Raw genomic sequence first — 15,786 nt, forward strand, 5'->3', positions numbered from 1 at the left:
CGGGACTGTACGGAGTACCTCCCCACCCCAGAAGTACATGTGCCCACTCCAAACGGATCATTTCATAGCCGAATTCCATCACGTGGCTTCGCGTTTCTCTCGCGACTCCTCGCTAGAAGCATTGCTTCGACGTCACCATGCACAGTCCATCCCAGCCACGTCCAACGTCTCAGCAAAATGCCCCCCATCATTCCCCGCAAACGCCTGCGCGAGGATTCCCCGTCGAATAGAACAGCAAAGCGAAGACAAGCGACCGGATCGCACGAAGCGGGGCCCTCGAGGAACCCCCGGAAGGCCAGCTTGTACGACGACTTGGATGCGACTGCTGGGACGAGCGCTCAGAGTGGCAAATCGTTTCTCGAGGCCTTGGACGAAGAAAGCGACGAGAGCTCATTGACGGATCTGTCCGACGCTGATTTTGAGGATGTTTCGATTCTTAAGCAACAACGGCCATCTGAAGCTGCCGACGATGACGATGACGACGATAACCTTGAATTCGAAGATGTAGCGCCCCCTCCCGTCTCGACATCCCAAACACCGGCAATCACGGGCGATTTGGAACTCACTCTCCATCGCGATACGAGAATCTCCCTTGCGAATCCGTTTGGGAACAAGAAGGGACCATCGAAAATTGAAAGGAGAATTAGGAACGCCACGCACTGCGTGCATGTGCAATGCCTACTGTGGCACAACGCAATACGGAACACATGGATTTGCGACCAGGAGATCCAGGCTATCATGATGTCCCATGTCCCGCCACGCCTCTTTGACGAGGTCGATCGATGGAGACAGAAAAGCGGGCTGGAGCCGAAGGATATAACACCAAAGGATGCGAAGAGAAAGCGAGCGCCGCGACAACGAAGACATGGATCTCATGACGCGGAGGGCGTACGAGATTGGGGATCAGCCGCCGACAAGATAGAAGAGGGTGCCGTTGACATGAGTCACGGGGACCCGTTATTCCGGCTTATCAAGGCACTGGCAGCCTGGTGGAAGCAACGGTTTCGCATCACGGCTCCTGGTCTGAGGAAATTCGGCTACATGTCACTGGAACGCCTGGATAGACTAACAAAGGGGTGGGCGAACGGAATCGACGATATACATGTCCAAGGCGAGCGGATCTGTGATCTCGATGAGTTTCGACAATGTGCAATCAGTTGTTCCGGTAGTCGGGATGTCGGTTCGCAGCTGTTCACCGCGCTGTTGAGGGCGCTAGGCATGGAAGCACGCATGGTGGCCAGCCTCCAACCACTGGGGTTCGGATGGACGAAGATGGAAGAGGCCGATGCTGAGAAGGATACAAGCGTCTTAGGGGCCGTGCAGCGGGCCAAGGCGGGAGACAGTGAGGCCAGTGAGTCGATGGAGAGTGCGTACCTGAGCAGGGCATCGACCGCGCCAGGGACCCCCGTCAACCGCTCAAGTGCAGGCCGCAAGACGCGTGCCACGCGTGCCGCCCCTTCGGACGAACTGGCTCTCGAGTACCCCGACAGCGACGAAGATGCGATCATTGATATTGAACCTCCTTCCGACAATGACGTATCAAAACCATTGAAGAAATTCGATCAAGATCTCGAGTTTCCGCTTTATTGGACGGAAGTGCTGTCACCAGTGACCAAGACTTACCTTCCGGTTGACCCTATTGTCAAAAAGGTCGTCGCGACGAACCGGGAACTCGTGGAATCCCTTGAACCACGGGGCGGGAAAGCCGACAAGGCGAAGCAGGTAATGGCCTACGTCGTGGGCTTCTCCCAAGACGGCACTGCAAAGGATGTGACGGTCCGGTATCTCAAACGCAAAATGTTACCCGGGAAGACGAAGGGCGTGAGAATGTCGGTCGAGAAAGTGCCAGTTTACAATCGACATGGCAAGGTGAAAAGGTACGAAGAGTATGACTGGTTCAAGACGGTGATGAAAAGCTTCGTCCGAGGGGGGCCGAAGCACCCCATCACTGAGGTTGACGAGATGGAAGACACGACCGACCTCAAACCAACCAGACCAGAAAAGAAAGTAGTCAAAGACGGGGAAGAGACGCTGCAATACTACAAGCAATCCAAGGAGTTTTGTCTGGAACGACATCTCAAGCGCGAAGAGGCCCTCGTCGCGACAGCAAAGCCTGTCAAGATGTTCAGAAACAAGGGCAAGGGAAAAGACGGCGTGCCGGCTGAGGAGCCTGTGTACCTGCGGAAAGACGTGGTCAACGTCAAGAGCACAGAGACGTGGCACAAGCAAGGTCGGGCGCCTTTGCCCGGCCAGGAGCCCCTGAAGAAGGTACCCTATCGGGCAGCGACGACGAACCGACGACGAGAGATTGCCGAGGCAGAAGCGATCAGCGGGGAAAAGGTGCTGCAGGGTCTGTACAGCTTTGACCAAACGGATTGGATCATCCCACCGCCCATCCAGAACGGCATCATTCCGAAGAACGGGTATGGCAACATTGACCTTTTCGCCGAGCACATGTGCCCGGAGGGAGCCGTCCATGTCCCATTCCGTGGCGTCGTCAAGGTGTGCAAGCGGCTGCAGATCGACTATGCCGAGGCGGTCGTCGACTTTGAGTTTGGCCATCGGATGGCTGTGCCTGTGATCCAGGGCGTCGTCATTGCCGAGGAATATCACGACCAAGTGATGGAGGAACTCCGCAAGGATGAGGCCGAGCGAGCACGGAAAGAGGACGAGAAGAAGCGGAAAGAAGTACTCCGGTTATGGAGCAAGTTTATCAAGGGACTGCGAATCGTCGAACGCATCCGGCAGGATTACGGGCATATTGACGACGGCGTGGACATACACGTTTTTGGGCGTGGAGGCGGGCATTCGGTTGCTGGAGATGAGAAGAGGGGCCAGTTGCGACGAGGGCAAGACGAAGAGGAAGACGAGGACAAGGATATGGGCGGTGGGTTTCTACCGGACGGATATGACGATGAAGAAGAGGTTTCGCCGGCGGAAACCGGGAGTCGACCAGTGCGGCACACGTCGGGCTTTTTTCCTGATCCCGACGATGAGGATGCAGAGGACGCAGATGGCCTGCTCGTAGACTATGGGGATCCTCACGACCAGCGTGATCCGGGCGCGGAGGCAGAAGGGGAACAAGAAGAAGAGGGTGGCTCGGGACTTCCAGCGCCGGTCCTCGCTGAGCCACGGGCTCAAAGGAAGGCTCCGACTGCTGTTGCGAGTAGAAGATCAAGTCGACGACGACGAAGACCAGGTCTGGCGGAGGATGAAGAGGGCGGGGACGATGTTGACGAAAACTTGGAATCGGACGAGGGCTAGATGGGGTATTTCCAGGGCGTAGAGGAGTCGTCAGGTTGCACGCTTTGGGGCCGAGACTGGTCACTCATTCGATCCCCTCGTTTGGACGTGTGGAATAGAACATGTTCCGGTATCGGTTCATGGCGGCATGTAGCGGTGACAAAGCACGATCAACTTTTCTCACTTTGGAAACATCGCGAGCTTTTGTCGAGAACCAAATGGCCACAAATGACAACAAGGAGAGGAGGAAGTGGACACGAGAAATTACGAACACCCGGAGAAGCTGACTCTCGAGTCTCTCCGAGAGTCCCGACGACAGTATCTTCGGACGCGGCAAGTATTTTGGGGGAGACCGAACCTGTTGGTGAGTTCTAGACCGTCTGCCTCCTGCATCACGAACTCTCACATGCAAATTTCATGATGCCGAACTGATCTCCCAGAAAAGCACCACGCACGATATTTGTCGCCATTGCTCCTGCTGCCACGATCCTTCCCCTCTCTAGCTGCATCACATTCGCAAGCAAGACCAAAACGGGACAATGGCACTAGATGGAGATCTCTATCCATGATCTACTAGCTCATCGAGTTGGATATGGCTCCTGCCCGATTTGAGATGACAAAAGTTCAGTTGAGCCTCGGCATCTCTGTTGGAAGCTTACCTGGAATTTCCCCGGTCATCCTATCGGATTATTTACCGCGAGGTCTTTTCATCTTCATACCGAGGTTAAGCATCACTACAGGGCAACATTCGGACCATTTTAGAGCTTGCCAGTCCAGTTGTGTTCCCCCAGAGGCAGAAAAGAAACGACTGATTACTATTCGTATATCTAGAAGAACGACGGTTATATTACCAAGACCGACCGACACGGCAGATGCTTCCCCACGTTGCGACTAACCCGATTTAGGTACCCCGGGCCTAGTGTAGTATGGGGGAAATGTGGGCCAGAATGCGGGGTAGTAAGCGAGATCGTCCAGGTACAGTGGGGTACTCTTTGTGACGACGAAACCTCCACTCAGTTTCGATTCGGCATATCGACAGGATCGTCGACGGTCTTTTCCTCTTTCATAGCCACCTTGCGAAGGGGCTTCACGATGCCCACACACTCGCCTTGACCAGAGGACACTTTCCCATGATTGACCCAATCCAATCCACGGAATCATTCGTGCGTACTTGGAACAAAGGGTCAGGAAGGGCTGGTGCTGAGATAGCCTCGGATGATTTCCCTTCCCCAGCTGGGCCCAGACTGGGATCGTCGACACACCGTCGAGGAGGTTACTGGAGACGTATAAATACGTATAGACCATGATCCCTCTTCATAGCCTTTTCGAATGGTCCCAGGTCCTCAACCCAGAATCGACAAGACGCACCCTCCGCCGACTTGTTCTTGTCTCCGATCCCGTCCAAACGAACCGAACTCTTCCGATCCGTTTGCTCTTTGTCGTCAACAAGATGAAGACTCTCACTCTCCTCTCGGTCGCTGCTGCCCTGGCGTGGGCGTTGCCTACTGATGTCAGCTCGGGAGCCCTCGAGGCTCGCCAATCCAATACGCGCAGCGAACTTGAGAATGGGAGCGCTAGCAATTGCCCCAGTGTCATCTTCATCTTTGCCCGTGCTTCTGGGGAGTCTGGGAACATGGTACAATAGCCCCGCTCCACGATGAAGAAGAAGTTCTCCTGTCGCTTACCATTTTCTCTTTTCTTCCATTAGGGATCGAGCGCCGGCCCTTCGGTTGCCCGTGGCCTGGAAGCTGAATATGGCAATGACCTCTGGGTCCAAGGCGTCGGAAGCCCTTATGAGGCCGAATTGGCTCCCAATTTGCTGCCCGCCGGTACGAACAGAGCCGCCATCGACGAGGGCAAGCGTCTTTTTACCATGGCACACACCAAGTGTCCCAACTCGTCTGTTGTCGCTGGTGGATATAGGTAAGCTTTCCTGGCCGTCACTGGCCCCTCGCCCTCCCTTTTCTTCTTTCACCGACACATTTTCATGACTTGGTCGCTAAAGCTCCACACAGCCAGGGCACGGCAGTCATGTCCAACGCCATCAGCGAACTGGGGTCGGCCATCCAGGACCAGATCAAGGGCGTCGTCCTGTTCGGCTATACCAAGAATGAGCAAAACAACCGCAGAATCCCCAACTTCCCCACCGACAAGACCGAGATCTACTGCCGCACCACGGATGCCGTCTGCAATGGCTCTCTCTTCATCCTTCCTGCGCATTTCTTGTACACCACCGATGCTCGGATCAGCGCGCCTAGATACCTGATCCGTAAGATCAACGCCTAAGTCTGGGATCACCTAGCCAAATGACGCTTTTCGCGTTAGATTCCGCGTTTGGCCCGGCGTGCTTGTACCGGGTTTAGTTTCTGGCAATAGGCTGTCTTCTGGGATGGACTCAGTTGAGCATCTCACAGAGGTATCGCAGGCTTGTGGTCATTGGTGGCGTCTTCTCGCACATCATCTACCCATTTATGGTATTCTTCTCCTGTCCATATTTTCACCCAGGTTCTTTTATAGTTCATTGCTCCTATGTTACTGTATATAGCCATCTAACATTGGCATGAGCAAGAGACAAATATCCACTACTTAAGAGTTGACCCTTTGTTGCCGACGAGATCGGACCCGTGGCATGGCTTTGTAAAGGGGGCTTGGCCACCAAAGAGAGTTCCACTCGACAACTTTATGTTGCAAGATGATACTGGTAACAAGACGAATGCTGCTTTTGACTTTGTCAATTGGTTGATCTGTCCTGATATTCCGAGTGGCTACTTTCAGCCCCCGACGCCACGGTGGCCTCGAATAAATCCGACCGGCCTTGCCTTGGACGTCTTGACTTGACCTACCGAGACACGTAGCATTGTTATAACAACTCTCCTGTGAGTTCTCGCTAGAATAAAATCAAGGATAGAGATCAATCGTTTTCGTTATCCGGTATTCTTGTGTGCAATACAGAGTGGCAATCACTATGGACGAGTCCGCTATGTTTCCCCTAATCACAACCTGCCTGGCTGTATACGACGCATGAGGCGTCAAGGCCTCGTCACTGGCTGTAGTTACAAAGGTAAGGTTCGGTAGCCACCGGGTGCCATCAATCTGGCTACTCCGCGTGTTGCTCATATCTACTTGTACGATCCAGAGATATTGGACTTGTTCCATCACACTCGAGCGTCTCTCGGTCCTATTTGAAAACGTCCTCTTTGGAAAAAGAGCACGCTTCAAAGGCGTTTTGGTCTCTAAAACCAAGACGTGTTTCAACTTTCTCCTTTATGGTATGTCCCCGTATCCCCATACATCTAGATCAACCTACTGCACACTACGGCGATATCCCGCCCCTTCCGCCCTGTTCGGCGTTGATAAATGGATGCACAAAGGGTTATCATGCTGGCTAGGATACGTCGGATGTTCAGGCCGCGTGCAGGGGAACCCCCCGACCATCGTGCTGCCGTTAAAAGGCCACCCGATGGGCGTCCGGTCATGAATGCAGAGTCCTCAAAAGCACCCGCACCCCCACGAGCCAAGAGTCCCGTACCCCGGCTTCCACCCCCTCAGGTCAGAATCAAACCCCAAGCCCATGACCAGCACATGAACAGGCCCAGCAGTAGAGAGGACTTGCGCGAAATCGCTCCTGCCATGCCAGAAGAACCGCCGTCGGATGAGGATAAAAGGGCGTGCAAGGAGGCCGTGGCTTCCATCTTCCCAGACATTTGTCCCGACTATCTCGAAGAGACGGCGAGCCAGCATGGATTCGACCAGGAGGCCATCATCGACCACATTCTCGACTTGGTGGATAGGGGGGCTGCCTACAAGAAGCGACCGAAGATGGTCCAACGCAAGCGAAAAAGATCCAACTCCAAACAAACCGACGAGCTGAAGGCGTACATATCCAGGTTCGATAATCCAGCACGCAAAATGACGAACAAGGATCCAGCGTACTACGCCATGTCGTAAGTCGGAGCGTGGTGGCCCTACACTTTCATTTGCACCTTGGATGTTGGCGGCGGGATCCAGATCTTGGCGATGTATTTCCACGCCCAACGCAATGTCGCCGGAATGCTGACCATGAAGCAGGAAGAGTGTGTTACGCTGGGAGTTTCCCCGTGCCCGCCACCAGGACGTGGCTCTACTTCTTGCCCAAAACGGTCATCTCTTACTGCCTGCTTATTTAGCACTGCATAAGGCCTTTGCGTCACGGGACTGGGATGGTGGCCATGGGTTCGCCCAGCTGAATGCGGAGCAGCGCCTTACTAGCCAGGACCTGCCGTTTACCCCTCGCCGCCTCGATGCCACGATTGCGGCCTCGTCTGTCCCGGCCGAGAAAGAAGCCCTGGAAGAGTTGCAGGCAGCAAGATGGGTGGTCCAGAGGTTGGCCGCGAAACGTGCCGTGGCCGACAAGAAGAAACAGGAGGACGAAGAAAACCTTGCTCGGGCCAAGGCCGAAGGTACCATGATGGAGTGTGGGTGCTGTTTCGGTGACTTCCCCATGAACTGCATGGTTTATTGCAACAGCGACGTGGCACATGTAAGTCGTTCCCTCCATCTCCCACAATCAACAAGTAGAAGGATGGCCACCGCGTGGTGTGCCGGCCCAAAGGCTACGCCAATCTAACAGAGACGCAGTGGTTTTGCATCGGCTGCGCGAAGCGAAATGCAGAAACCGTCGTCGGCATGTCTAAATACGAGTTGAAGTGCCTGTCCACGGGTGGTTGTTCTGCGAACTTCCCGGCAGACCAGCGCAAGATCTTTCTTGACAAGAAGCTGACGGCTGCTCTGGATCGCATCGAAACCGAGACGGTGCTCAGGATGGCCGGCATTACGAACCTGGAGACGTGTCCGGCATGCCCGTATGCCGCCGAGTATCCCCCTGTCACAGAAGACAAAGAGTTCCGGTGCGGCAACTCCGAGTGCCTCTTGGTCAGTTGCCGCCTCTGCAAGGAGGAATCACACATACCCAAGTCATGCGCGGAGGCGGCGCGTGAGCGTGGCATCCCTGCTCGGAGACAGATCGAGGAGGCCATGTCGTCTGCTCTCATCAGGAAATGCAACAAATGTGAGCAAGGTACACCGCGGGGGAGAAGGAGCCAACCCATGCTAACAGCTGATCCCAGGCCACATTCCATTCGTCAAGACCGGTGGATGTAACAAGATGACCTGCCCACAGAAGGGCTGTGGAAACGTCCAGTGTTATGTCTGTTCCGAGTCTTGCACGTACGATCATTTTAATGACGAGGATCGAGGCGGTAAAGAGGGTAACTGTCCGCTGTTCGACAGTCAAGAGGCGCGTCACGACCAAGAAGTGCGGCGAGCTGAGGAGAGGGCTCGTCGCAAGGTTCTGGCAGAAAATCCCGTCGTCGATCCGGAGCTTCTACAGATCCACGTGTCCAAAAGGGTGGAGATGGAGGACCGTCGACGGCGGCACATTTCGGACGCCAGGCATTATCAGGAGCCAGGAGTCGCCGACATGCGCCTTGCGGGTCCCGGGCCACCACGTAACCCCTTCATCGCCGACCACTTTATACGGGATGCTCACCCGTACCCAGAAGCCGCGAATGTACCGTTGGCAGGGCCCGCCGGTCAAGCACAGAGGCGCAATGGCCCGCCCCGTCGCCATCGAGCTCCGGGGGCGCACCGTCCAAATCCTCATGTCTTGCCGTTTTAAATGTTGGATCATGAAGAGCTGCGCATGTTCCCATGCCATAGGGTGCTCAGACAGGAATTTGACCAATCTGGGACTTATAACTGCAGGCCCGTGGTTGAGCAGACCAAAAGAGTCAGGGAACAGGCGCACAAGGACGTGGGACTGGGATAGATTTTGCGATGATGAAACCAGTAAGGCATTTTGAAATATTTTGAGAATTGTGGTCGGAAACCAATCCCAGCGATGGGATCGAGCGTTCTGACCCGTGTCACGTATATGGCGATTTAGCTCGAGCGGAAGCGGAAAAATACGGTGAGAACAGGTTCATCGATTCCTCCCGAACCGTTCGTGCCATTTACCCCGTGTCTTTTGTTCAGCTGTCGCCGCCTGGGCGACAAGTTCGATGGTCTCATGCAATTGCGCGACAGCAGTCATTCCGGGGCCCAAGGATTGAGTTGAGTCGCCTGGTTGTAAGGGCTGAGATGTTGCCGTGGAAGGGGCAAGGAGGAGGAGGGAGTTGGAGGTGTTCTTCTGCTGCAGTGTGTAGGTCTTTCCTTGTACATTGGTGAGAACAGCTGAGGTCTCGTTCTCGGGCTGTTTCAAGTACAGTCTGAGCCGTGGGGGTTAGTAAGATGCGGTGGTCGAGGCGGCGACGTGGGATCGAAGCCAAGGAAAGGTCAGAGGCCGAGGAGCTCAAGCTTACACAGGGGCGGTGGAAGATTGTAGAAGAGTCTCAAGCTCAGGTGGCAGTTCAAAGAGCCTATAACTTCTTCCATCTGGGGCAAAGTCGAGACGAATGCCGGCGTCGTCGTGGCAGGGCATGATGGGGAATGGGAGGAAGAGGTAGGCTTTGAACGGGGCACAGCGATGCCAGTGCTGGTGCGGTGTTGCGGTGCAATGGTGTTGCCGTTACTAGTTCTTTGTTAGGAGTTAGGGCATAGATAGGCGCGCTGATCGAGTCTTGAGCCGCAACTCTTTGGGATCAAGGGCAAGGCTGAAGTTTTCAGAGTTGTCAGGCCAGCTTCTCGATCCGTAAGCATCGGGGAAAAGAGTCAGGGGAAGGATGAGGTCACCTGTGGGGCCTCCAGAAAGGGAAAGAGGGGTCCTGAGTACTTCGTGGGAAGTACAGAGTACCTGTTTAAGCATGTACCTGGCGAGTGTTTACAGTGGAGACGAATAACCGACTTTAATTGGCTGACAGGCGCGACTATCAGGTTCCTGGTTGGCCCGGGTACCTGATTATTCAAGGCGCCAGGTACTGATGCGACTGGGCGGTGTGTGATGTTCCTGACCGACCGACTCGGAACCCAAGGACTCCATGTTGCCAAAACTTTCCCCTGCCTTCGGCCTAACCCAAGTCAATATCAGATCCAACAACCATTGCTTTGACCACGGGTTGATGTAGCTCTAATACAACCAACCTGAGACTCGATTTATCGTCTTCCCCCGACTCGTTTATTATACTTAGACGAGGCTCTTTCCGAAACCCAGCATTCCTGACACCCATCCCCGCCTTTTGCGATAAGAAAACGAACAAAGCGTCACTCCTGGGACACACGCGAGGACGGTGGCGCCGACGGCTACACTGCACCGCATTTCTGTTATAGCTCTCCATTTCTATCACTTGGTTCATCCATGTCTCGTCGTCGGTCGGCCAAATCCCGCACTAGGACTACGGCTGCACGGCGACGCGTCTCGGTCATATCATCTCCGAGCCTTGTTTACAGGACCTAAGGGCCTAATCTTGGCTTTTCGCTCCCTCCTCATCAGCAACTTGTCGCCGCGATCCGATCCCGTCTCTTGTTCCGAGCCGAAACTGGGCTTTTTGCCCCGTCCTTGAACCGAGCGATGCGCCAGGCGACCTGCTAACAAGACCAAGCCCACCCAACAACACAGCCATTGTCATGGTTCGTGTCACGGACGAGCTGGCTCTCTCACCAGAGCACATCACCCTCTACCATACCACCGACCCTCTTCTCGGCCACCTCCCCGTCTTTGTTTTCCACGGCCCTTCGACCACCGCCAATTTCACCCTCAATAGCTCCCGCGTTCAGGTCCACGTCTACAGCCCCGCCGGCTTCAAGTCCTTTCCACGCCTCACTATCAGTCCCAACTCGCCATTCTATAGCGTTGTCAACCATTTGCCTCGCGAATGGCAGGGCGACGAGATCTACCGCGGCCTCGCCTTCGGCCTCTATAAATACTTCACCGAACTGCCAGAAGTAGTGAAGAACCACCTCAAGAACACCTACCCGACTACGAGGGGCAGGCGCCCAGGGAGCGCGCCGGCGCTGTTCGGGGAACAACACGCCGCCGATTTGGCCAAGGAACTGGTGCAAAGCGATCACACCGCAGACGTCATTTCCACCCTGCAGACGGCTCTCCAAACCCAGCACTTGAGTAATGTGGACATCGATCTCGTCCTACCACCGGGCGCCATCGTGCCCCTGCGGCCGGAGGACTGGGAGGAAGTTCCGGACGATGAGGACGACATACTGGATCCCACACTGCGCATGTATGGCGGTTACACGCCCTTGGTGAAACTCTTCGGGGAGCCCGTGTTCTTGCCCACAACCAGGCTGCGCAGAGCCCCGTCCAAACCGACGTCGCTCAATCGAGGCAAGTCCTTCACCAGGGACCGCAAGGTGGAACTGAGGATGAAGCTCAGCGAACTCGTCGATACCGAGGAGAGATACGTCGCGAAACTGGGCGAGTTGGTCAATCATATTGCCGACGACTTTCGGAAAAGTGCCAAGCAACGGGCCCCCGGCAGTCTGAGCCCGTCTGAAGAGGAGCTGGAGAAGCTATTTCCCCGATCCGCCGATCGCATCCTGCAGATCAACTCGGCCTTCATGCAAGAGCTGCGCAGGATCATGGACGACACCGAGGACGAAGCCATCCAGGATATGGAGATGACCACCGTTGCCATGACCGGTTCCAAGTTGGGGGCATCCGCGCGGACAAAGGACCCCAGTGGTGCTCTGGCCATGGCGAGGATATTTCTCGAGTGGTTCCCCAGATTTACCGATTGTTATCAGGACTACATCCGCGCTAGCCAGCATTTCCCCCTCCTGCTCACCTCATTCCTGGATCACCAGTCCAGCTTCCGACAGAGAGTGGCTCAGACAGGCGAGCAGACGGTGCGATCCATCTTGATCGAACCAGTGCAAAGGCTGCCGCGGTACAGTCTTCTCATCGACCAGGTCGTCAGCTGTCTCCCCATCACACATCCGGCCCTGCAGCCCTTGCTCAAGGCACGAGACATCATCACCAACATATGCTCTATGGACGACCCGCTACCTGATAAGCCCCAGGTCACGAATCGTCTCCGTAACATGGTCGAGAGCTGGCCCTTTGACCTCCAGCCACACGGTCGGCTTCTCCTTGCCGCCGACTTTGTCGAACTGCCTGCGCCTTTCCGAATGATCGACCAATCCGAGATTCCCGATCGATCTGGTATCTTCCTCCTCTTTTCCGACTGCATCGTCATCCTCAAGAAACTGGGTCCGACCATGGTCACCGGACGCGATCTTTTACGCGAGATCGATAAACCCTCCGCCGCCGGACTTCTGGTCTCCATGACGAACGCTGCCGGTGGCCCCGCCTCGTATGAACTTGCCTTTACGGGATGGCACAATCTCGCCGGCGTCCGCTTCACCGAGTCGTCCGACGGTACTCTGGTATGGATGACGTCGACCCAGGAGATGAAAGGGGCCCATGCGGGAGAATGGGTGACGGGGACGGCGGTCACGTCCCGCTGCTTCATGCTGCTCGAGAGTTACGAGGGGAAAGCTGCGAAATGGACCGAAGATATCGTCAAGGCCCGCGTCGAGGGACGTTTCTCCGAGGCCGAGCGTGATGACCCTTGCTGGACACTGCGGTCCGTCAGGATGCCGGATAATAACCTTGGCCTGTTCGCCGCTGTTTTCCAGGAAGGTGCGGACCAGCTGATCGAAGGGAGGAGAGAGCCTGCCCCTATCCGCGTCGTCGTCGATCACGAGAAAGGAACCAAAGGCGCGCCAGTGGGCCATTACGGTGTGGAAATTACCGTCGACGTATATTGCGGTGACCTGAGGCGCGTAAGCATGCGCACTGCCGGCTTGAATGGCAAGCAGTTTTCGGATGAGATCGCCGTGGAAGACCTCCTTCCCACCCTTTCCCGTCGAAGTAAGCATTGTTTTTTTCCCCTTCTCGTTTTTTGCCCCCCAAGTCATCGCCCACTAACCACAAAGAGCGCAGTCATCCAACTTTTGAGCATGCAGTTCAATGTCTCTAATCTGCGCCTCGCACCTGCCTTGGTCTCATACTATACAAAGATCCTCAAGGGCATGCAGGTGTCGAACCGGGCCGAGAAAACGAGATCGTTTCTTGCCTCCTCGCCCGTCAAGGGACTCTTGTCAACTATATGGGGCGGCGGCTCGAATGCCAATACGGATCAGGGCCCGAAGCATCCACGAACACCCGTCTCCAGCGCGTTCCCACCTTCAATGTCCCGCGGGAACAGCGAGACGAATTCCATCTTCGGGTCTGCAAGAAGCCGAGATGGCGTCCGAGTCAATGTGGATGACAAACCCGACAATCCCCTCGTGCGGCTCGAGCAGACATTTACGGGATACGTGGCCAGCCTCCAGTCCCGCAAGGGAAGCATCGTCGGGCGGATGCTTCTGAATAGGGCGGTGGTTGATGAGCTGGCCGTCAACGATCTATACAACCGACTCATCGAGAGCCCCTTTGACCTGGAAGCCTCTGCGGACCTCACCCCTGATGTCATATTCGTCGCTTTCGAGAAGTTCCTTCGCATTGCCTGGCGGGAGCAGATGGGCCCGGTGATGACGATCCAAGCCCTCGACACCCTCCAGGAGCGGGTGAACAGGCAGGTGCCCGGGAATTTCTCCGACTTTGTCCATTTCATGTTCGGCGATATGGCGCCGCAGAACCGACGAGCCTTTACCGCCTTGATTAAGCTGCTGGCGGACCTACTCGATGGCTGCGGCAACGACGGTGATCGCGGTGTTTTGACGGTGGCTTTCGCAGAGCTTCTTGTACCGGACGGCACCGCGCATAATTACATCAACCTGTTGGATAGGCTCGTCGACGATTGCGACCGGATTTTCGAGGACATCGGATTCGGGTCCAATCCAAGCCAAGGCAACTCAGCTTACGATTCGGTAACTTCGACGACACGCAGCATCAAAGCTGGCTCTTTTACATCGAACACCTCTTCGATCCGTCGCAAGTTCGGGTTCGACACGCTTCTGCGACAAAACAGTAAGAACGAGGACCGTCTCTCTGTCTGGAGGACGCTCAGTAAGCACAGCCGTAACCCGGCGACGGGGGACGTCAGCCATGGCAGTCTGTCCAGGGCGGCGGTGGGCAGGACTAGATCTATTGACATGGGCAACGGCTATGGGCAGCCTAATAAGCTCAGGCGTCCCGACTCGCGGGACAGGCCGCCTATCGTGGGAGCTTTCGAAGATCCAACACGGCCACCCAGCTCTCACCGGCATGACCCCCGCCTAGAGACGATCGGGGAGCCGGGTCCTGAGGCTTACCCGGTCAAGTCGCCTAGGAAGAAACGACGCAGCTCGCTGTCGGACTTGAAGAGTCTTATGGAGGCGGCGACAATCCGAGATCCCGAGGAAGAGGCCGAGGCCGAGGCCGTGATGCCCCTCAGCATCAATAAGCAGACATCAGATAAGTTTAATTCGACGCCTGGAAATAAGCCACCAACGCCGTCAAGAATCCCAGTCAGCCCAGCGTCGCAAAGCCTGCGCACTCCGCGGGCCCAGAAGGAAAACCTCAGCCTGGTGGAAGTATTCCAGCCATCGCCATCGACGATCAGCGACAAGTCGCCGAGACGGCACTCGAAAGCGCTGTCCGTATCCCAAATCCCGACCCTAAAGCCGGCACGCAGCGCACCTCCCAGCATGGGCGAGATGTCAACGCGACCGACCACAAGTCCGACCAAAACGAGTGGGTCGGGCAGATTGCGTTTGCAGTCCCCGCAGAAGCTGCGGGAGAGACTGCAGACGGAGAAACAGGCCGTAGACCAGGTGGATGCGTCGCTTAGGTCGGAGCTCAGCAAGATCGCCGAGGAAATGTCACGCGTCAATAGCGGCCTCGGACACCGATCCGGAACCGTGGACCTCAGGCGGCTGGCGCAATCGGTGGCAGCTCTAGAAGAGCGGATCCCGACGGTGATGGGCGAACTCCACCAGCGGCATACCGCGATCCAGGCCGATATGGACAGCACACTCAAGGCGACGGAAGCCAAGGCCAAGGCGATCGATCAGCTCTATAAGGAGGCAAGGGCAGAGAACGAGCTCCTCTACGAAAAATTCAACGGTGAGCTGGGCAAAATCGTCAAGGCGCTGCGGGGCAAGGGGCGCGAAGACAAGGAGGAATTGGTGGCCAAGCTGCGCGAGCAGAGCGAAGACGCGGCGCGGTTGAAGAAGGAGAACATGCGACTGCGGCGGGAGATGGCCAGTCTCCGGTCGGCGCTGAAGGGGGGTGGGGGAGGCGACGATGCGTAGGACAGCTTGTCAAGGGTCGTCCTCATTCTACTGGACGAGGCGAGTGGCGTTTGGGACTGGGATGGAAGCTGGTAGGGACAGGATCCGGCCAGGGTGGGCGTTTGGGATTGCTCGTGTTTGTGCATTAATGTTTGGGACTGTCGGTTGGTCGACTGGCTTTTCGGACGCGAAACGACTGCGGCGGGGATGAAATGAAACGGCTTTATTGTGACGGAAGACGAGGTCCTTTTTCGGGGGCCGATGATATGAGAACACTGAGCCCACGTCCTGTCAGGAACGACGGTATTTTTTTGTTTTGCCATTATTACGATCAACCAACGAACTGGATGAAGGACAATGGATATTCTTTCAAGGCTTTTTTTTTTTCTCCTTTGA

At 55.8% G+C, this 15,786-nt stretch overlaps 5 protein-coding genes across 5 annotated transcripts; 4 read left to right on the top strand and 1 right to left on the bottom strand.

Moving 5' to 3' along the window:
• Positions 1-177: 177 nt before the first annotated feature.
• ACRALDRAFT_1046606 (uncharacterized protein) lies at positions 178-3,264 on the top strand (the record flags this gene model as incomplete). The annotated part of the gene is made up of 1 exon (XM_071015458.1): positions 178-3,264. The coding sequence occupies one exon, from the start codon at positions 178-180 to the stop codon at positions 3,262-3,264; it is 3,087 nt and encodes a 1,028-aa protein (XP_070879116.1).
• A 1,429-nt stretch (positions 3,265-4,693) lies between these two features.
• On the top strand, positions 4,694-5,529 carry ACRALDRAFT_1067265 (carbohydrate esterase family 5 protein; the record flags this gene model as incomplete). Its single annotated transcript, XM_071017423.1, has 3 exons — positions 4,694-4,879; positions 4,952-5,166; positions 5,259-5,529. 3 exons carry the CDS (start codon positions 4,694-4,696, stop codon positions 5,527-5,529), a joined length of 672 nt encoding a protein of 223 aa, XP_070879117.1.
• A 758-nt stretch (positions 5,530-6,287) lies between these two features.
• ACRALDRAFT_1079042 (uncharacterized protein) lies at positions 6,288-8,936 on the top strand. The gene is made up of 4 exons (XM_071018852.1): positions 6,288-7,187; positions 7,312-7,762; positions 7,861-8,290; positions 8,349-8,936. Exons 1-4 carry the CDS (start codon positions 6,601-6,603, stop codon positions 8,897-8,899), a joined length of 2,019 nt encoding a protein of 672 aa, XP_070879118.1. The 5' UTR covers positions 6,288-6,600; the 3' UTR covers positions 8,900-8,936.
• Positions 8,937-9,092: 156 nt separating this feature from the next.
• Positions 9,093-9,837, bottom strand: ACRALDRAFT_1073894 (uncharacterized protein). The gene is made up of 2 exons (XM_071018171.1): positions 9,582-9,837; positions 9,093-9,488 (listed from the first exon to the last, which is right to left on the bottom strand). The coding sequence occupies exons 1-2, from the start codon at positions 9,698-9,700 to the stop codon at positions 9,203-9,205; spliced, it is 405 nt and encodes a 134-aa protein (XP_070879119.1). The 5' UTR covers positions 9,701-9,837; the 3' UTR covers positions 9,093-9,202.
• An 851-nt stretch (positions 9,838-10,688) lies between these two features.
• On the top strand, positions 10,689-15,765 carry ACRALDRAFT_1091186 (uncharacterized protein). Its single transcript, XM_071019556.1, has 2 exons — positions 10,689-13,045; positions 13,118-15,765. The coding sequence occupies exons 1-2, from the start codon at positions 10,783-10,785 to the stop codon at positions 15,409-15,411; spliced, it is 4,557 nt and encodes a 1,518-aa protein (XP_070879120.1). The 5' UTR covers positions 10,689-10,782; the 3' UTR covers positions 15,412-15,765.
• The last annotated feature ends 21 nt before the right edge of the window (positions 15,766-15,786 follow it).

Source organism: Sodiomyces alcalophilus, assembly GCF_042370955.1.
Source record: "Sodiomyces alcalophilus JCM 7366 unplaced genomic scaffold ACRALscaffold_1, whole genome shotgun sequence".
In the NCBI taxonomy this organism is placed as follows: Eukaryota; Fungi; Ascomycota; class Sordariomycetes; order Glomerellales; family Plectosphaerellaceae; genus Sodiomyces; species Sodiomyces alcalophilus.

Excerpts from the sequence above, each read along its gene's own strand:
- ACRALDRAFT_1091186 (XM_071019556.1), top strand. The coding sequence starts at position 10,783 with ATGGTTCGTGTCACGGACGAGCTGGCTCTCTCACCAGAGCACATCACC. Across the intron at positions 13,046-13,117 it reads TCCCACCCTTTCCCGTCGAA|TCATCCAACTTTTGAGCATG; the intron begins GTAAGCATTGTT and ends CAAAGAGCGCAG.
- ACRALDRAFT_1079042 (XM_071018852.1), top strand. The coding sequence starts at position 6,601 with ATGGATGCACAAAGGGTTATCATGCTGGCTAGGATACGTCGGATGTTC. Across the intron at positions 7,763-7,860 it reads GCAACAGCGACGTGGCACAT|TGGTTTTGCATCGGCTGCGC; the intron begins GTAAGTCGTTCC and ends ACAGAGACGCAG. Across the intron at positions 8,291-8,348 it reads CATCAGGAAATGCAACAAAT|GCCACATTCCATTCGTCAAG; the intron begins GTGAGCAAGGTA and ends AGCTGATCCCAG.
- ACRALDRAFT_1073894 (XM_071018171.1), bottom strand. The coding sequence starts at position 9,700 with ATGCCCTGCCACGACGACGCCGGCATTCGTCTCGACTTTGCCCCAGAT. Across the intron at positions 9,489-9,581 it reads CAATCTTCCACCGCCCCTGT|ACTGTACTTGAAACAGCCCG; the intron begins GTAAGCTTGAGC and ends CCCACGGCTCAG.